Genomic DNA, 21625 nt, shown 5'->3' on the forward strand with positions numbered 1-21625 from the left:
GCCTGTCCTTGATCTCTCTCTGTAGACTTCAAGGGTTTGCCTTATCATGTCCGGAAGACATTATTTTACAACAGTTTTCCGGCTCTTAACAACCTCCTTGAATTGTGGCTCTACAGTCTTTCTGGCTCCTTTTCAGATATTTGGGAAAGGCTGTGACATAGCCGTCCCATGTAGGAATGAGCACTTCAGTCACCTATTTTCTGCACTTTGACCAGTGAGTTATTAAGTAACTTTTAAAAGGAGAACATTTGTGCAAAGTTTGAACTGTTTTATATATTTAGCAAAAACTATCACTGTGGTTTTAAGATCTGGGATTTTTTTTTTTTTAATGTGATTTTACAAGTTATTTATATTTTATTTCAGAAAGGGATCTGGTGAAACCTAAATATGACCTGGACAGAACAGATCCACTAGAAAATAATTATACACCAGTCTCTTCAGTATCTAATATTTCATCTGGCCACTATCCTGTACCGACTTTGAGCAGCACCATTACTGTAATCGCTCCTACTCATCATGGTAATAACACTACCGAAAGTTGGTCTGAATTTCATGAAGACCAGGTAGATCACAACTCTTATGTAAGGCCACCAATGCCAAAGAAGCGGTGTAGAGATTATGATGGTGAGTCACTCAGCTGTTTTATGATGGAGTTGTTTGTATTTTTGCCTAATTTCTTTTGTGTATTTTGTAGGCAGAAATTTGTATTTCTGTCTAAATTATTTGTTTAGATTGTATAATAATTCAAAGGGAGTTATCTATGATATAAAAAGGACAGTGTAACTAGAGTTTTCCTGCCTTGCCCACAGTCGGGACAAATCTTTGTCACCCGCCAGTCCCACATCCGCTCAGACCCAACCAAGTAAACACAGAGACTTCTATTGGTTACAAACTATATGGCCGTGGCAGGCTTCTTGCTAACTGTTCTTATAGCTTAAATTAATCCATTTCCACAAATCTATACCTTGCCACGCGGCTCGTGGCTTACCGGCATCTTCACATGCTGCTTGTCCTGGCGGCGGCGGCGGCTGGCAGTGACTCCTTCTGCCTTCCTGTTCTTTCTTTTCTCCTCTCTGTTAGTCCCACGTATACTTCCTGCCTAGCCACTGGCCAATCAGTGTTTTATTTATTGACCAATCAGAGTAAATTGACATACAGACCATCCCACAGCAGGACAGATTAGCTTTTATCAGTTTATGAATTCCCTATCATCTTCCATTAGTTCACTGTTACTAACAATTTTGATTGTTTATAAAATTTTTGGAATTTACCAAAAAAGAATAAATACAATTTGAGTTACTTTTCAAGAAATCTGCTCACTTGAACATTTGGTCAAATCATTCTTTAGAAATCAATGATTATTGGAATATGTAGGAAATAAAGTAAACACATCCCATGAAAGATTTTTTTCAAGGCAATTCAAAGACTTATAAGAATTTAAGATTATGTTTAGTATTGAAAGCATAGTTGCAATATGGTTTTAGTGTAAAATGAGAGATGTAAGTAATAGATGTATTAACTAATGATAAATATTTGCCAGAAGTTACATGTAAGTTTATATTGTTTTACTTAGTATGCTTATTTAAATTTTATTTTTTATTTTGTATGTTAGGCATATTATTAGTTGATAATTGCTTATATTATTAGGAATGAAGAGAGCTCTTTTGAAAGTGTAAATTATCATTTTGTTCAATACTAAAAATACTCTTATATGCTGTTTGTTAGCTAGAGATAATTTGTATTTCCAGAGCTTTTTGCATTTGTTTCTAATAATCCTTTAATTACAGAAAAGGGGTTTTGTATGAGAGGAGACATGTGTCCTTTTGATCATGGAAGTGACCCAGTCGTGGTAGAAGATGTGAACCTGCCTGGGATGTTGCCTTTCCCAGCACAGCCACCTGTTGTGGAAGGACCACCTCCTCCTGGACTTCCTCCACCTCCTCCAATTCTTACACCCCCACCTGTGAATCTTAGACCCCCAGTGCCACCTCCAGGTCCATTACCACCCAGTCTGCCACCTGTCACAGGTCAGTAGACTAACTTATTTCCTAGTATTTATATTTGCTCACTTCACCGTCTTTTATGAAATTAATAATTTCATGTTCGTTTTGTTAACAATTTCTAGAGTAAGCCCATACATATCTGGTAAAAACCAAGCATACCCCCATTTGGAATATCATGCACAATTCAGCCTTTAATAAACTAGTCACTACTGTGATTTGTAAAAGCCTATGACTTACATACATTATGATAATACTCCCTCTGCTTTATAATCCTTAATAGTTTACAGCAAACCTATTTTGGAATAGATTAAAAAGAATATTTGCCATTAAAAAGCTAACTTACTTTTAAGAGCTTATTCTTTATAGAAAACATTTCAGTTGACAAAAGAGAATATTAGGTTTGAGTGTATAATAATTTATTTCATTTGTTTGCTTTCAGATGATATTTCTTATTCTTTGGTTTTGACAGGACCACCTCCTCCACTTCCTCCTTTACAGCCATCTGGCATGGATGCGCCACCCAACTCTGCAACCAGCTCTGTTCCTACTGTAGTAACAACTGGCATTCATCACCAGCCTCCTCCTGCTCCACCCTCTCTTTTTACTGCAGGTGCAGTTTTGGTCCCTTCTAAATTCATAATGTAATACAGTTTTAAAGCAGAGCTTTAAAAATACCTAGTGAGTTTAAAATACGGGACAGAATTTCTCACTAAAATTACACAGTGCAAAGTGGACTTGAATTAATCTTAAATTAGTCAATTAAGATCTTTTAGAAGACTTCTATTGGTAACATTTTTTTTTGTTTTTATAGAACTATCATATATTTAAAACATTAGTTTTATGTTGTTTATTAATGATAAATTATGTTTAAAGTTACCAAATTTTTCTTTTATAATTGTTGTTTAATTACAGTTTTTGTGTTACCAGATACATATGACACCGATGGCTACAATCCTGAAGCACCAAGCATAACAAACACTTCCAGACCGATGTATAGACACAGAGTGCATGCGCAAAGGCCTAACTTGATAGGACTAACATCAGGGGATATGGATTTACCACCTAGAGGTATCATGATCAGTCTTTCTTATTTCACAGTGTTAATAGTGGGAAAGCGGGATGGGGTGCAGCTTTGTAGCAGGATGCTTGATTATCATGCACAGGGCCCTTGCTTGATCTCTAGCCAAACAAGCAAATGACAGAAAAAGGTGGAAAACATAGGAAGGGATGGTGATGGTTTGCTCACTTGGGTCTCTGGTCTGTCATGAGTTCCGTATTTATGAAATTTCCCCAAAGCATGTATTTCTCAGGTAACTTGTTTGTTTCTTACTCTTTGTTTCATTGTGGTTTTTCTGGTTCACTTAAACCAGAGAGCCTCAACCTGTGGGTTGCGACCCCTTTGACAAACCTCTGTCTCCAAAAGTATTTACATTATAACTCATAACAGTAGCAAAATCAAAGCTATGAAGTAGCAACGAAAATAATTTTATGGTTAGGGGTCACCACAACATGAGGAACTGTATTAAAGAGTCACAGCATTAGGAAGGTTGAGAACCACTGATTATAGAGTAAGATAGAATACTTAAGTCTGTTCTATAGCATGAATCTTTTTTTTTTTTTTTGGTTTTTCGAGACAGGGTTTCTCTGTGTAGCTTTGCACCTTTTCCTGGAGCTTACTTGGTAGCCCAGGCTGGCCTCGAACTTACAGAGATCCGCCTGATATAGCATGAATCTTAAAGGGTCTTCTTAATAAAAAACTCGGAGTCAGGTATTGGGGTGAATGCTGAAAGATCAGAGAAACAGAACAAGCCACAGCTAACCTCATCTGGCCAATTTCTCAGCTGATCTTTTATTTCCCCAAACTGGAAGCCTCTGAGTTCTCATCTGAATGCATCTCAGCTGGACTGCTGCTAAAAGCCTAAAAGCTTTAACAAGGCTCTAGTTCCTGATCCTCATGCCTTATATACTTTTCTGCATCCTGCCATCAGTAACTAGCATTAAAGGCATATGTCACCATGCCTGGTTGTTTCCAGTGTGGCTTTGAACTCACAGAGATCCAATGGATCTCTGCCTCCAGAATGCTAAGATTAAAGATGTGTGTGCCACCATTTTCTGGCCTGTATGTTTATCTAGTGGCTGTTCTGTTCTCTGACCCCAGATAAGTTTATTAGGGTGCACAATATATTGGGGAACACAATATCACCACACTGTCCTAGTTTAGATGATGAAATTATCTAAAACTTGTGCTCCATATGCAATTTTTTGTACACTTGACATGTTAAAATTTGACACATTTTTTAGCAAAAGGAAATATGGAGTAGCAGTTAACTCATCTTTTAAATTCTGAGACAGATCTTTAAGCTAAATTATTAAAAACTAGAGTTTAGACTGAGCCATGCTAGCAAAAGTTCTTTACTAGCTTCAAACTGTGGCAGTGGTTCAGTTTGAAAGAGTGTAGCAGTTACAGATAACATGATAAAGGAGAAGAAAGATTGTTAGACAAACTATTATGGAGGCGAGAATAGGTCTTTTTTCTTGATGATTGCATTTGAAATTTACATTCCAATTTTTTTCTTGCTTTTTTAAGTAGAATAAAAATATCAAAACTTCCCAGTTGCATATAAATGTTCAACTTAAATAACAGTACCTATGTGGTGCAGAAAATTTAGGATTACTTACAATTTGAGGTTTTGTTATTTATTGGAATCTGTCAAAAGCTTGTAGTGATACTATTTAATTAGGCATTTCTGGTAGCCTGAACTATGGCATTAGTTTGCCATGGGATATTGTTTGATAATTAGACTTATGTTTCATACTTTCAATCTTGGTATGGGGTAATCATTAAATAAAACATTTTGGGCCCTTTTGATGCTATGGAATTCTAATACAAGAATGACTTATTTGCCCTCAAAATTCTGCTTATAGTTCTAAGGACGAGAACTGGATAGATGTTTCCACAGGTGGATATAGGCAGGAAGAAGAGTTTAATAGATTAAGGCAACTATCCAGTGCTGTCAGTTTTAACCAGAAAAACAATATGGAACCGATAATATTGGTGGGAAATGGTATGTGTAGATTATTAGATATATTGCTAATTGCGTATTATGAGGTACTTCTTTGTTTTTAATACTTATTTTGAAGTAAATCTTAAAGTGAATCTGAAAGAGAAAATAGGTGTAGCAAACACATCAGTTACTGGGTGAAAAACACTTTATTGTGTTTCTTAGCTTTCAGATAACAGAAGTATGTTAAAGTGGAAAAGGATATCGGATAGCTTAGAGATTCTCTAAAAGAGCCAGTGAGCTAAGTGTGGGTTATAGGACTAAGTCCTGTTGGAGAGAGAGCTGGTCACATGAGTGCCCTAATACACACAGAAACCACAGCTGGCACTTGGAGCACCACTAATGCTGACACCATCTTTTCCCACTGAGATCAATATGGCATGGCATTCATACAAACAATTCATACAATACACTGAATAGTCAGTCAGCCAGAGAAAGGTGACAGTTAAAGTATACCTAACTTATACTTCTCAGAAAGGAAGGAGGAGGGGTGGAAGTTCACAGGACAGTGAAGACATTGGAAGAATTTGAAAACAGGTGACAGCTGCTTTAGTGCAGCAACAGTGGGAACTGAGAAGATTGATATTTAATAGAGAAAATGGACAACATGATTTACTAAATGTGGCACTTAGAAGAGTAATGTAAAGGCTGAAATCAAATACTAGTTTCTGTGTTGGTAATTAGCAAAGTGATAATGCCATTTATTACAAAAAGCATATTGGTAGAAAAATAAATTTAATTTTGTTAGTGTTTAGTTGTTATGCCTGTAAGTCATCTGATAAGAAATACCCAAATTTAAAGTCTGAGTTCCATGAACACTGCTGATGAGAAATTATTTATTTTGGAATCATAAATATGGAGGTAAGGAATGATAGAATGGTCTGCACTGAGTCCTGCATGGTTGACTCACATAGGAACAAACAGCCTTTTTTTGTTTATTTTCAAGTCCTCCCCCATATTCCCCCGAACTCCTGAGAAACACTGGGAAGGAAAGATGAACGAGAGTAGATAAAGAAGGACATTAGGGAGATAGATAATGGAGTGAGATGAGGGAGCCAAGCTTCCATGGGGAACTGAAAACAATGAAGCCAAAGACCAAACAAAAGGGATTCCTGAAAATCCAGAACTGGTGATGCCTAAGAGGGGAAGTAATCAACAACAGCAAATGTCTCTTGAAGGCTAGGTAAAAACTGAGAAGTAGGACTGGACAGCTGATTAAGATGTTCAAAGCACTTGCTGCTCTTGCAGAAGACCAGGGTTTGATTCCAGCCCTAGCATCCACATGGTAGCTCACATCTGGTGCCTCCTTCTCTGCAGGCACCAGGCATATACATGGTGTACATACATACAGGCAAAGTACACATACATAAATAAATACTGAAAGAACCCCTGACTATTCATACTCTCTAAGTATCAAATAGTGACTTCAGTTATTTATTTTTCTTCCATGAACAAGTTTAAGTGTAGAAATGTGAGCAGCTGTTAGTTTTCAGAGGACCTGTGAATGACTGAGTGTGGTAAGGAAGAAGAGATAGTCGAATGTAGAAATCTCTTAGGGACTAGCTGTAGGATATGGACAGAGAAAGTAGAGTAAAGTAGAGTAGTGAAAGGAGGAACTTTCCCAGGTGTAATGTGAATGTAGGAGAATGTAAGCTGTAATAGCCAGTGTTGATGGGATGTTCCAGTATCATAGGAGAACTAGAAAATGGAAGAAAGCAGTGGGGCTCTGGGACATTGATTGGAGTCTTTGTCTTTATATTTAAATAGTTGACCAGAGAAATCTGGAAGTAGAGGCCAGTTAAGACAACAGGCTACATAAAAAGTAAGACAAGCTCATACTAAGATTGCTTTAGCAGAATGTTTGTAAAATACTGGTTAATAGAGGTTTATAATTCTCCAGCACTACATTCAGTCTTGAATATTTCTTTTAAAATATATTTTCAATTATGTTAATATGTTGCAATTTAAGCAGTATAATTACAATTTGCTAATTTGCAAAGGTAGTTTGATATGTTTGTTTATAATGTGCCTTTGATTTTAAGACTATGAACTTAAAGTCTCAAGGTGACTTATTTATATACTTATGTTTTGGTTTGTGATGAGAGTGATGGCAAGTTGGAGGAGTGGCATGAACTTTGCCTTTAAAGAAGTAGCCTACAGAATCACATTTGGCATGTGAGCTTTATTGAGTCTTAGAGCTAGTGTGAAATAAAAACATCTGAAGTAGACTACAGTTGCCTTGGACTACTGTATTTGAATGTGTATTTACCCTTTTGCTTATAAAATATATTCTTTTGGATAGAAAGCCTAAACACTTTCATAGAAGTAGCTGAGATAAATAAAAAAACTATTAAGGTCTACTTTCTTTTGTTTTGACACAGAAAAGCCTCCTAATAAAAGCAGCATGAGGATAGTAGTGGATTCAGAATCAAGGAAAAGAACCATTGGGTCTGGGGAACCTGGAGTTTCTACAAAGAAGACGTGGTTTGACAAGTAAGCTGACAGAATATTGAAAAATTTGGTTGTACATTGATTATTGCTGTATTATTATGACTATGTAATATTTTCTCTTAAAAAAATTAAGTTACACTGATCCGTAGGCTGTCCTCGGCTACAATTTTGGTTGTTTTCTATAAGTTTATGAGTTTGGTTTGGCACTACAAAGCTATATTCTTAGAAAAGTGGTGTGATAATGTAGGGCACATTTTTTTTACTGTTTTCTCTTCCACCTAAAAAAAGAAATAACCCCTTATACATGTTAGATGTATTATTGAGTAGAAGCTGTGCACAGGATAGTTATGAGCCCAGCATCATAGGAGAAAGGATGTAGAAGATCTGGGTGGAGACTTCAGCATGTAGGCATTTCCTGTTAAGATCTGCAAAGGGCTTTAGGCGAGTGGGGAGTCTGAAGAGGCACTGAGTAGATCAGGAAAGAACTTTGAAGAAAGTAAGAAAGCCAGAATATTGGAGGGTGTGACATTACATTTATACATTTTCATTCATGAAGGGAGATTAGGGCCATACTTAATAGTTCAGAAGGAGTAGTTTTTAGATCTGGTTTTGTGATTAAATCTGTGATTTAAGGTAAAAGGGAAAGGGTAATTTCATTGGATCACAGACACTATTTTTTCATATGTCAAAAGTGTCATGTATATTTCCAATAATTTTATTTCTTAAACTGGAAACAGGTTGAGGTGTCATCTTTATATCAAAAATTAAAATTAAAGAAGTCTTAAAATGACATACCTTTCAGTAAGCTAATTTGCAGAGTAGAAAAAGATTTGTATGTATATTTTGACTAATGTAGGTAGTAGTATCTTTTTTGGTAATAATTTAACAAAATTAAAAGGGGTATGGTGAACCTTCTCAGATGACTTCCATAAAAGATATCAACACCACTAATTTGAAAACTGTTGCTTGAAAGAAAACTTAAAATTTCCTTATCAACTAGTACTTCCTGTTTTGAAAAATTGATTGAGAACATCTATTTTACTTGTAAAAAATTATTCCTTTCTAGTAGTTGGAGTCAGCATTTATAAACATTGATCCACTTGATTTTTGCTTACAGACCAAATTTTAATAGGACAAACAGCCCCGGTTTCCAGAAGAAGGTTCAGTTTGGAAACGAAAATACTAAACTTGAACTTAGGAAAGTTCCTCCAGAATTAAATAATATCAGCAAACTTAATGAACATTTTAGTCGATTTGGAACACTGGTTAACTTACAGGTAAGAGGTGTTGAGTGATATTATTGTCAGTAATTATTTAAAGAACTTGAGAAAATTTTTATAGAGAAATTTAGAAAATTGATTCAAATAATCTTATCTGTCACTATAATAAAGTACCTGAAGAGGGCTAACTTAACAAAGAAAGGAGTTATTATTGTAAGGTGAAGTGATGCTGTTGGTTTGGTCTATGATGAGGCATAGATAGAGGTGGGTCGGAGGGATTCATTGCTCAGACTCACTCCTACAGCTTTCCCTTGTGAGAGCTCAAGGGTCCCTGAGAGCTGATGTCTTAGTTAAGATTACTGTTGCCGTGAGGAAACACCATGACCAGAGCATCTTGGGGAGGAAACAGTTTATTCAGCTTATGCTTCCACATCACCTTTCGTCATCAAAGGAGGTCAGGACAAGAACTAAAGCAGGGCAGGAACCTGTAGGCAGGAACTGTTGCAGAGGCCATAGAGGAGTGTCTCTTACTGGCTGGCTCAGCCTGCTTTCATATAGAACTCAGGACCACCAGCCCAGGGAGGGCCCCACACACAGTAACCTGGGCCCTCCCCCATCAGTCACTGGTTTAAGAAAGTGCCCTACAGGCTTGTGCACAGCCTATGGAGGCATTTTCTTAATTTCTTAATTCCTTCCTCTGAGATGATTTTAGCATGTGTCAAGTTGACATCAAACTATGCAGCACAGCTTGTAAGGGCAGCTCCTCTGTATGATCTGATGATGTAGCACTGCCCTCACTTCAAAGAATCACACCACTTACCAGAACTGTTGGCACTAATAACTTACTTTGACCTGTCTTTGTTCTTTAAAACTAAAAAATGTATGAAACTGTTTCCACATTGACATCAAAATCTGTCTTTCCAGGTCATGGTTACTCAGATCTGGCCCCCAAAAAAGCTTTTCTCTTGCTCCCTTAAACAAAGAAGTAAATAAACACATACAAACAAAGAGCTTTCTCATGCTCTTTGGAATAACTGTGAGAGTGACAAAGTTGGCGTGCTGTATAGATAGCATAGGTGTGAGGAGCTGTGACGATAGATAAGCTCTTACTTGGACGGTCCAGCATTTCAGATCTTGAGAAATTGACTGTCTAAAGCCATATATTCCTTTAGAAGTAAATTGTCCTCATTATGTTAAATCTTAGGTTGCCTATAATGGTGATCCTGAAGGTGCACTTATCCAATTTGCAACTTATGAAGAAGCAAAGAAAGCAATCTCAAGTACAGAAGCGGTATTGAATAACCGCTTTATTAAGGTTTACTGGCACAGAGAAGGAACTACTCAGCAGTTACAGACCACTTCACCAAAGGTAACAGAGAAATTTGTATGAAGGCTACTGTTTCTTGGGTCTTTTAGCAGTGCCTAAGTAGAGGCTTTTGACTCATGTTGACACTTGGCTTTACTACTTCAGAGACTTGAAAAAGTTAACTTCTCCAAACTATTCTTTCATTAGAGAAGTAGATGGTGTGTGTGTAAAACATCTAGAAGAGTTCCTGGGAAGTAATCACTCATTAAGTGATGGCTAAATATTTTATAAGTCTAAACTACACAATCATCTTCGGAATTCTTTTTCTTTCTCTTCCTTCCACTCCTCCCCCACCCCCCGCCCCCCGAGATATTATAGAATAGTCTGGATGATTTAATTATTTTTCTATACTTTTATATTCATTTCTTACAAAGAAAATTTATACACATTGAGAAGAATCGAAAGATAGTTGAATTTGATTATAAGCTACATTTTAAAATTGCTTTATATGGATGCATGAGTACAAAATCACCCTGCTTGGATTTTATCTTCCTTTACTAACTAGCTTGTTTTAATTTTTCCTGTTGTTCTGAGGTAATACAGCCGTTAGTTCAGCAGCCTATTTTACCTGCTGTGAAACAGTCCGTCAAAGAGCGGTTGGGTCCTGTGCCTTCAAGTACTGTTGAACCGGCCGAAGCCCAGAGTGCTACTTCCCAGCTTCCCCAGGTAAATAGGAGGTTTACCAACAGGTCTGTCAAGTAGGTGCTCAGTCAATCAATTTTCCTTGGTGACTAGAATTGGAGTAAACGATGTATGTTCTACACAGAAATATGGTATTTATATTTTTGAACTCCACCAGTTTTACCATAACATTTTCACTATCTTCTGCTAGAGAGTTTAATCTTCTTTTTCCTAGTTAATACTTAAGAGAAAGGCCTCTTTTTCACTTTGTGGAGATGTATTTAAACAAATTTTCCTGAGAGTGAATTTCAGTATACTAAATCTTACTTTTTCTATTATCTTTTTACTTAGAGTTCTATCTCCTGATAATTATGCAGTAGAGTGAACAGAAAACATTTGAGAAGGGAAGACTTAAGCCATCAGGTTACATGTATTTGATGATATATTGTTTTAAGAACTCATTTGCCCTGCTTAGAACTTTGCATCACTTACTGCTGACTGGGATTCTCTTCTCCATGTCGTTTCTTTCCCAACTCCATATTTGAGTGGCAGTTTCTTGTTTCTCCACTCTCAGTCTTGGAAATTTACTTTCCTTTTTCTCCAGCTGTTTCAAGATGTGCCATACCAAATTGGGTTCAGATGTAGTGTCCTACTAACTAATAGATACCATAGAGTAAGATAATGAGATTCTATATGAAGGTTCACAATGCAGATTGATGAACTGTTACTTTTAAATTATATCTAAGTAATCACTAAATATAGTGTTTAATCATAAACATTTTAGGAATGAATGATACTTATTTTTAAGCTTATGAAGCAGACTTACACTTTAAATGTTCAAATCTATTTTAAAATGTGCAGACTTTCTGCATGTTAATGTACACTTCCAGGAAGGGACTTTAGGAACTAACTACTTGAGGACAGACTATACATTGTAACTTGTTATGGTTAATATTAAAGACTTTTTTGTTATCAACACATACTTCCTCCTTGTCCTTTCTTTTCCTTTCCCCTTCCTCTAATTTCTCCTTGTTTCTCTCTCCCATTTTTTTTTAAGGCCCAAATCTCTGTGGCCAGTATTGTTATGCACAAACTCAGTATATATTAGTAGAATCAGGATGTTCGAAATCCCAACAGACTTAATATATGTTTGGGGAAACACTGAATATGTCCGTTTTAATCTTTTTAGAATGTAACTAAGTTATCTGTGAAGGACAGGTTGGGTTTTGTATCAAAGCCATCTGTTTCAGCAACTGAAAAGGTAAGAATAGCATGATGTGTTTGTCTTGGCTTCATAAATGTTTGCCAGGTGGCATCTTCATTTGTAATTTTTTTTTCATAGCTCCAAACTCCTGCTTCTTAATCGTATTGGTAGCTCTTACTCTTATTTGCTGGAAAAAAAATTACCCTAGCTACCTCCTTTTTTACATCACATTTTAATACTCGCTTCTCTTACTTCTGTGTGCTCCATTCTTTGTTTTCTTTTATGTTTATTTTCTAAAGAGACATTGTGCATTTTAGTTTGAAAACTGTGGTAGTGTAATAGAAAGGGTCATGAGCTAGGAATGTCAGAATTTGATCTCCAGCTCTTTGTTTACTAACTGCATGGTAATTGGCAGTGCATTTAACGTTTCTGAATCTTTACTTATTGGTAGGCTGGTGATGGTAATATGTGTCTTGCATTACTTACTGTTTATTAAGTAATCTGTAAGTGGGAAGGGTGACAATTATTTTATTTTTGGCAGTTTAAAGTTATTGCTGACAGTTATTTATATAAGGCTTTACAGTACACTTTTTCTTCACTTTTTTTTTTTTTAAAAAAGGGTAAATACAGATTGTTAAGGCTGTTTATGGATCTTTCTTCTGAATGTTGTTTTTATGTATATTGTTTTCATGTTGAGGTATTAGGGACTGCCCTGATAACATTGTTTTTTTTTTTTTTAAATATATGAAACTATAGAATATTAGAATTGAATGATATAAGACTACATATAGCAAAGCCCCACAAAATGTGTGTTTTTCCGATTTATAGTCCATGTTCTTTCTAGTCTGGAGATTACAGAGGAAGTTTATGGTAAAATGAATCAAGCATTTAGCTGACCTGCCATCCATTTGTTCTTAGAGTACTGTTTTGTTTATTATTTATTTTGGTAAACTTTGGCATTTCTAGAATTTGAAACTCAGTGTGCATCAGACCTTCCTCTTGGGCATGTCAGTGCCTAAAATGAATTATTTTCCATATAGAAGTTCATTTTAATTTCTAGTCCTTACCTCTAGAAATGGTTGTCTGAGTAGTATAGTCTTAAAGCCTTAAGGGCACGGTACATGTATTTATAATCTGCTGCTTTTTCTCTACTGCCTTCAGTTTTCTGGCTTTGGGTGCCTTTTCTTAGCTGGTGTCTTGTCCTTCTCCTCTTTAAATTTTACCTTGTTGCCATTCTGTCAGTACTATTCCAATGTTTATTTATTATAGAAAATTTGAATGTATTGGCTACAATTACTTTGTTTAGTTCACAGTTCATAGCTCTTCCCCCCCCCCCCCAGTTCCCCTAGTAGTGTTCTTACTTATTTTTGCTGTGCAGTATATGTTATCTGCCATGAGGGAACTTTTGTGTGTTGTCTTGTGCCCTCCAACCCAAGGTTTCTGTCTTGTTCTCATCCAGTTTCTTTTCTAGCTCACCCTTTTTCTCTTTGTTGATGTTGCTGTCTCAGTCTAGCTCTAGCTTCTTTGTGGTACTTCTCCTGGAGTGTATTTACCCCACCATTCAAATGTCATGGTATCTATATACCAGCTGTAGTTACTAAATTCATCATAGGATGTTCATTTTCAAATTTTATTTTACATTTTTTTATTTTGGGTATTTTTGAGACAGGGTTTCTCTGTGTAGTCCTGGATGTCCTGGAACTCACTCTGTAGACCATGCTGGCCTCAAACTCAGAGACCGCCTGCCTTTATCTCCTGAGTGCTTGGATTAAAGGCGTGTACCACCGCCACCTGGCTTAATGTACTTTTTAAATCTGAGATATATATTATCCTGTTTTCATAATGAAAGTTAACATTTGTATTTGGAATTTTTTTAAATGAGAAGTTGTGTGATATAATTGAGCTACATTTCTTGTAGACATTTCAGTTTTTCATTTAGCCATTGGAAATGACGTTAAACAAGTTCTCTTGACTATAAAATAAAGATGCTCATAGCCTTTTGATTTTAAATTTTGATTTGATGTACAGTTTTGCTAATATAAATCCAAAGATTGGTAGAATACAGGAAGCTTTTCTCATTATTATCTTAATTTTTTAGTACATTGTTCTCTGTGAAGACTTTGTTGGATTATTTATTACAGGAAAATTTGACTTATTTAAAAGATTGGCTACACTTTCTGGGATCTAGAGATTTTAGCAAAATTGATTCTGGATTGTAAATAGTTTTTCTTTGATGTTTGTTTAAAATGTTTCTCTGTAAGATCATTAATTCCTTTATCATATATGGAAGATTAAAAGTCGAACTCGTGGACTTTTAATGATGGGTACTAGGGCTCCAGGGCAAGGAAGTTATGAAGATAATGGCTAATGGTTATAAAATAATTTCAGAACATACTACAACAAGGTGACCTCAGTTAATAACCATGGCTTTAAGTGTTCTTTCAACCAAAATATGAGGCAGTGCAGGTATTAGTTCAGTTTAACCATTTTACAAGAGATACACACATACACAATATGTATTATGCATGGCAGACAAAATTTGTTACTATTGATTAAGGCAAGTTCTTAAGAAGTTCCTAATATTGTTGAGAAGAATTTTCAAAATACTTTATAAATGAAACTTTAAATATTGTTCTTCTCATCAGAATTCTTCACTTGGCCAGTGTTGTAGAATGCATTATCTATGTGCTGTTAAATAGTATTGTAAATAAACATTCCGTTTTACTGACTAGATACATACTTAATCAAAAACATTGAGCATATTAATCTTCCTCAGCGCCCCAGATACTTTTAAAATTACGCTGTTTCTCTTTTCTGCTTTTAAATATAATACCTGCTAGAGCTACTTACTTTAACATAGCTACATCCTTTTCTGTTAAATTTCAGTTTGAGCATCAGTTATTTTAAAAATGAAGTTTAGATGACTTAAATAATCCTAAGTAATTTTATTTTTTACAGAATAGTCTTTTCCTCCCATCCTTAGCAGAAAATGTTTGGTTTTTACACTTATTAATACTAGGTATGGATGGGAATGTTATACATAAGAAATAGAGATATGAGAAATAGAGAAATGTCTCAGCCGTTGAGAGTACTTGTTGCTCTTGTTGAGGACCCAGGTTCGTTTCTCAGAACCCACATGGTAGTTTACAGCCATCCTAACTTCAGAAGGTCCAGGGGATCCAGTGCCCTCTTCTGACTTTCTTGGACACCAGACATGCACATATGGTGCATATATGTAACATACAGGCAAAGCACTAATACATATAAAATAAATCTAAATGAAAAAGAAAGAAAAATGTATTACTGGAGTATAACCTCTTAACAGTTTAGAGAATTGATTTTTGTCTTGGTCATAGGAGATATTAATAAAGGCATAGCAAATTATAGACCTTTTAACTCATCTTCTGGGTTTATATTTGCTACCAAAACCTGGCGAAGGATATTATAAGAAAGGAAAATTACAGGCTAACATAGGCATAAATAGTCCAAATAAAATATTAGTAATTTCCAGGGTATGTAAAGTACATACTATATCATGGTCAGGAAAGATTTAGTCAAGAAAATCAAGATGATTTAACATCAGGAAATGTGTTTAATTGACCACATTAGCATTGTAAGAGAAAAATGAAAACCTTGCATGACTTGGGAGAAGAACATTTGGTGAAATATTTAACACTCTTGCAAAGTAGGAATGGACAGAGACTTCCTACCTTGATGAAGAATGTTTGCACCCCACCCACCAGAACTAACATTAAACTTAATGGTGAAACATATTGACTGTCCCCCATCTGTCAAGTTCAGGAATGAGACAAAGATGTCCACTCTAATCACTTTCAGTTTTTACTGTAGGGTTTAACAAATACAGTAAAGTTATAAAATGAAATAAACCATTGTAAGGATTCGAAAAGAAGAAATAAAACCGTTGATATATAGGTGACATAATTATTATTTGTGTAGAAAATCCAAAATAAACTTTCAAGCAGTTGAGACAATGGGTGATTACAATTAGATCGTCATTAGTTAAGCTAGTATTATGTCACCATATAAAATTACAATACATGAAAAAAATTGGAAAATAAACATTGTGTTTACTTGTAAAGGCCGTGGTTTGTATTCTTAGGAACTGTAACTTAGTCTTGTCTGTTGGATTTGTCGGCCTTCTTCACTTTGCATTTTAGATGTATTTATTAATTTCCTTATTGACAGTGCTAGAGGTTGAACCCAGGGCTTTGAGCATGGTAGTACTGTACTGGAAGCCTTCAATTTCATATGTAGTTCTAAGGCTGGCTTTTACTGTGCTTCCAGCTCCCAAGTGCTGGATTTAAAAGCATTTGCCACCAGGTCTGGATACATTTATCTTGAAAAACGTGGATATTCTTTACTATTCTAGTACCTAAACTCTAGAACTAAATAGATTCAAATGAAAAGCAATATTTGTAGTCTTACAGTTCATTATATCCAAGACACATTTTAATCTTAAGTCTTGGCACCGTTGGACCATGTTTCACCATTGTTGAAAATAAAGTTATAAATGTAAGCTCTTTGCTGTTTTTTTTTTTTTTTTATTGTTTAATTTTAAATAGAGGAGTCCTTGAGATTGAGGTTTTGTGGAACAGTTTATCATATATTCTATTTTTGCAGAAGGAAATCACTGGATAGGAATATGGATGTGGTAATAAGCTTGTAGAAACAAAGAAGTGTTCTATTCTCATCAGATACAAATGTTGAGCCAGCACACCTGAGTCTGATAGGAAATGCTAAGATGGTTTAAAAGCTCTGCTCCTTACCACTGTAGTAAGAAAGATGCTAATGATTAAAAAGATTTAGTGTGTGTGTGTGTGTGTGTGTGTGTGTGTGTGTGTGTATGATACTAGAAAATATAGTTGTGATACATTTCCAAGTTATTTGAGTGTGGAAAATTTTTTCTACTCATAGCTGTTTAACTTGTTAAGGAATTCATATGGAGAAACATTATATTTAAAGTACTTAAAATATATACTTAAAACAGGGAGACTGTTTTATGTTTCTCATAAGTTTTCTCTCCTTTGTATAATCATTCAGTTTAGCATTTGTTACATGGTAAACTAGCATCAAAGAAATTCTCCAGAATTATTCACAATAGTCACTAAAGTTAGACTATAAACTAAATTTGTATTTTGTATTCTAATGAATGCAGGTACTTCATAGTTACTGTTTCATGTTTATTAGTGATATGTGACCGTCTTTAACCTTGAAGAAAGTTACACATGAAATTTTGATATATGTATTTTTTTTTCCTTTTAAACATCAGGTGTGCTCTCTGTAGGTAGAATAGTGACAGTTTTTATTTTATTCAGATTTTGAGACATTCATAGGTGCTTGGAAGAGTAATGAGTTGCCCATGTTTTTTTCCTCTAATTTCATGATGGAAGATTAGAAAGTGGTCTCCAGATTGCTATATTTATGCTATACCAGATGTTAACATAGCTAAAAAATAGGTAATATTTCTCATTTATACTTTTACATTTTATGTGTCATGTTCTAGCCCAGGAATGCTTAAGGCAATAGAAGCAATAATATTTTCTCTGGAAAACCATGGTGTATGGTTACTAGTTTAGATTTTATAGAATCTGTTGATACTATCTTTTCTAAGAACCCATCACCTCATGGAACTTAGTGAAGGAAGGAAGTAGCCTGTCAGAACTGTTTAATTTTTTTAAAAAATTAAACCTTGTGTTTTAACGGGTATTCAATCTATAATCATTTGTTTAATTTGGTATGAAAATATTTATTATTATTTATTATGTGTGATTGTACTGTTTTAGATACTAACAGTATAGTGATAAACCAAGTGAAGAAATAATGTCTGCTCATTGAGTTTGTATTTTAGATACTATCAAGATGAGCCTCCCAGTTTTATAGATGAGCACACTGAGATTACCCCACCTCTCAAGTTTACTTTAACCAAAGTCACATAATTCTGTGTTAACAAGACTTATATTCAAGAATCGAAAAGAAGAGAAAGACTAGGTTTTTGTTTCAAGGGCCTTGCAGTGTAGATAGAAAGGAAGACATTACTATCAGGTTTTGTTTGTTTGTTTGCTTTTATTAAATAGTTGATATTACCTAACAGTATTGAATGTTATTTTTATATCACGGCTTAAGGAATAAAAATCTGTAAGTATTGGACAGAAAAGAAAAATGATTAGTGCTTTGGCTTGTGCTGCATCTGAACTTGGCTTAAGAGGTTAAGATCACTCCAAGCAGGAAGAATGTGGCCTGCAGGGAATGGAGAATGATTGTTGCATTTATTTTGGAACAATAAATTATAGTGATCATACTAAAGTGTTTGTAGGATGACATTCACTTTTTCTCTTGTGCTTTTCTTTGTTTTTTGTTTTTTTGGGTTTTTATTTTTTTTGCTTCATTATATTCACAAATATTTTCTGAGAAATACAGTAATAGCAGTCTTTTTTCCCCTTTGATTTCATGGTTTACATGTTCAACTTTGCTTTTTTGTTATAGATATTAAGTTACCAGGAATTTTTTTGTTTGTTTTAGGGCTTGTTATCAGTCATATCATTCAAGTCATGAAATGTGATTTAGTTATTGTGACTATATAATACATTTAGTTCAACATGCTAGTTTTAGACAGAAACACTTTAAAGTCTGAATTTCTGAGAAAGCAAGACTTAAGAAATTATGAATGATAACACTTTTTCTTAAGAAATTGAATTTGTGTTGGTAGGTGTTGTCTACATCTACTGGCCTTACAAAAACGGTGTATAATCCAGCTGCTTTGAAGGCTGCACAAAAAACTTTACTAGTTTCTACTTCTGCAGTTGATAATAATGAAGCACAGAAAAAGAAACAGGTAAGCAGAGGTGGTATAACATATAAAATCTGCACACAGAAAGACCCTTACAGTCGGTGTGTGTGTGTGTGTGTGTGTGTGTGTGTGTGTGTGTGTGTGTTATGTCTGATGTTGTGTGCCCGTGTGTGCGTGTTAAGGTACTTACCCCAAGACTAGTTGGATTGATCTGTGTGTGTGATAAATACTCTCCCCCACCCCCTTTTTCTGTGAAGGGAAGTTTCTTGTCTTTGGTTGTTGACAGCATACATATTGTATGCTTTACAGATAGAAACTTAGTGTATTGCTTTTGTTGCCATACTTCTTCAATTAAAACTTCCTTTCTTTTCTTGTATTGCTTTATATATCTTTATCTATCTTTAGATATTACTCAAATGATATTTTGATTCTTTTAGGAGGCACTGAAACTTCAGCAGGATGTAAGAAAAAGGAAGCAGGAAATTTTAGAAAAGCACATTGAAACACAGAAGGTAAAACAGTAAAGTATTTGGCAAAATTACCAATGTTCTTATTTTTACTAAATTTAACCTATTTAATTCATAGTGAAAAGCAGATTTACTGTAATTGGTAGTGGTAAAAGTGAAAAACTTAGTGTGTCATTGTTATTAATTTATTAGCATTGAGGTTAAAGAAACTTACAAAGTGTGGGTGTAGTTTATATGGAACTGGTTATCAACATAAGTTGAAAAATAAGTTTATTTGGCTCTATTACTATGTAATACTTTGGTCAGCGGATAATGAAATGAAATCTTTTTCTAATTGTTGATAAGTTCTTCACTAATTTGGGATCCTCTACTCCTGTGTTACACAATAGAGTAGTCAAAAGCCACATCTTACTGATAGAATGTGTCTAGTTTAAACTGAGGTGAAAATGATAATTACATGCCAAATTTCAAAGATGTAGTATTGTAGCTAGAAGTTTCTCTGGTCCTGGCTGGGCCCTGCAGTCCTGTGGTCTGCTTATAAAATAATCACACAGAGGTTTAATATTATTTATAACTGTTTGGACATTAGCTCAGGCTAACTACTGACTAGCTCTTACACTTACTTCTGTTACTCTATATATTGCCACGTTACCTGTGTACCATTACATGCTGCTCCCTGGACAGTGGGCTGCCATCTCCTCACTCAACCTTCCTTTTTCCAGAATTCTCCTTGTCAGCTTATCCCACTTATACAATGGCCAGTCAGCGTTTTATTAAACCAGTGTACAAAGCATTATCCCACAGCATAGTATGGAGGGGAAAAAAAAATCTCAGAAATTTTTTTTGTTAAAATGTGAATTTTGATACACTAGGCTAAATTAATGAGTTAATTTAACTTTAACCCTTTTTATCTTTTTAATGTGATTGATAAAACAATCAAATTATATGTGGGCATGGAGAGATGGCTCAGTGGTTAAGAGTATTTACTACTACTATTCCAGAGGACCAAGTTTGGGTTCCTACACCAGTATCAGGTGGCTCATAATTGCATGTAACTCTAGCTGCAAGATACCAGACCCACTTTTCTGGCCTCCATGGGTATCTGCACGCACATATCAATTATAAAGTAAATCTTTAAAACTTACTTAATGTGGCTGGTATTTCTTAGATGACATTTTTGGGGGCAGATTGCTCTAATTTATGATATTTAATTAGAAATTAGTTCTTGATGTGTTCTGCAATGAATGTTAGTAGTAGAACAATATAAAGTTACAGAAACAATGTTTTGTTGGGGCACAGTGGTCCATTACTGTAATCTTGGCTCCTGGAGTGGCTGAGGCTGTCAAATTGCTTAGTTTGAGGCCAGCTTAGGCTACAAATTAAGACTGTCTGAAAAATTTACATTAAGATTAGAAATACCGCCTTTTCTTATTTTGGATATACTTCATTGAAGTGAATCACAATGCTTTATATAGAAAACTGAAGCCATCTTAACTCAGAGAACATAATTCCATGTGATTTCCCACCTCCCTTATCTTGTTCAAATCTTGTGTTCTAAGAGAGCCAACTAATAGTAAAGTTCTTTGCAAAGTCAACTGGTTGTAATTACACTACTGTTAGCAACCAAGTCTGCTCTTCTATCTTTATACACGTAGATTGTCAGCTTTGTCATGAACAGTCAACTAAAAATAGTACTCTTTTAACTGTTTTGCTGTGTTTGTTTGGTTACAAGTAGTAGGAATAAGTCTCTTACACTTCTGTTTTAAAATTTGCCAGATGCTTATTTCAAAACTGGAGAAAAACAAAACAATGAAGTCTGAAGATAAAGCAGAAATAATGAAAACATTAGAGGTTTTGACAAAAAATATTACCAAGTTGAAAGATGAGGTTAAAGCTACATCTCCTGGACGCTGCCTTCCAAAAAGTATAAAAACGAAGACTCAGGTATTCTATTTTGTTAGCCGCATGACTACTTATTAAGACTATCAAGTATTGGTCTGGAGAGATGGCATAGTGGTTAAGTGTACTTGTTGCTCTCTAAGAGGACCCAGGTTCAACTCACTCACTTGGCAGCTAACAGTTGTCTGTAACTCCAGTTCCAGAGGATCTCACGCCTTCTTTTGGGCCACAAGTGCACTAAATGCACATAGTGCACAGATACTTGTGCAGCCAAAACATTTCTACCTAATAAATATAAATAAGTCTTTAGAAAAAGAGAGCTTTAAAATAAAAAGATCAAACACTATTTTTAGGTTTTGTTTTTTTGTTTTTTGGTTTTTTTCTGGCTATATACTTTGTTCAGAATCTGACTATTCATAACTCTCCTACATCTAACATTTGTGAAATCTGCTATTAGAAAATAATTATGGATAATTTTGGAAGCATAGTTTGGGACAAAGTGCTATGGGTACTTGATTGTATGG

At 35.0% G+C, this 21625-nt stretch overlaps 1 protein-coding gene across 17 annotated transcripts in view; it reads left to right on the forward strand.

The window, feature by feature from the left end:
• The window catches only part of Rbm26 (RNA binding motif protein 26), a 65647-nt gene that overhangs the window by 23318 nt on the left and 20704 nt on the right, over positions 1 to 21625 (forward strand). For 5 of the 17 annotated variants that reach the window (XR_005092123.1, XR_005092125.1, XR_005092124.1 and 2 more), the window contains exons 6-17: positions 364 to 624; positions 1788 to 2027; positions 2473 to 2613; positions 2916 to 3071; positions 7447 to 7558; positions 8634 to 8793; positions 9941 to 10105; positions 10646 to 10768; positions 11913 to 11984; positions 18655 to 18780; positions 19173 to 19247; positions 20979 to 21146. Coding sequence is in view for 9 of the 17 variants with exons in the window: in XM_037208334.1 (XP_037064229.1) it covers positions 364 to 624; positions 1788 to 2027; positions 2443 to 2613; positions 2916 to 3071; positions 7447 to 7558; positions 8634 to 8793; positions 9941 to 10105; positions 10637 to 10768; positions 11913 to 11984; positions 18655 to 18780; positions 19173 to 19247; positions 20979 to 21146 (1838 nt within the window). In the remaining 8 variants the exon portion in view is untranslated. Of the gene's footprint in view, positions 1 to 363; positions 625 to 1787; positions 2028 to 2442; positions 2614 to 2915; positions 3072 to 7446; positions 7559 to 8633; positions 8794 to 9940; positions 10106 to 10636; positions 10769 to 11912; positions 11985 to 18654; positions 18781 to 19172; positions 19248 to 20978; positions 21147 to 21625 lie in introns of all 17 variants that reach the window. The other 12 variants (XM_037208334.1, XM_037208335.1, XM_037208331.1 and 9 more) reach the window with 9 other exon arrangements.

The sequence above is a fragment of the Peromyscus leucopus genome, chromosome 9 (assembly GCF_004664715.2).
Source record: "Peromyscus leucopus breed LL Stock chromosome 9, UCI_PerLeu_2.1, whole genome shotgun sequence".
NCBI classification, from domain to species: domain Eukaryota; kingdom Metazoa; phylum Chordata; class Mammalia; order Rodentia; family Cricetidae; genus Peromyscus; species Peromyscus leucopus.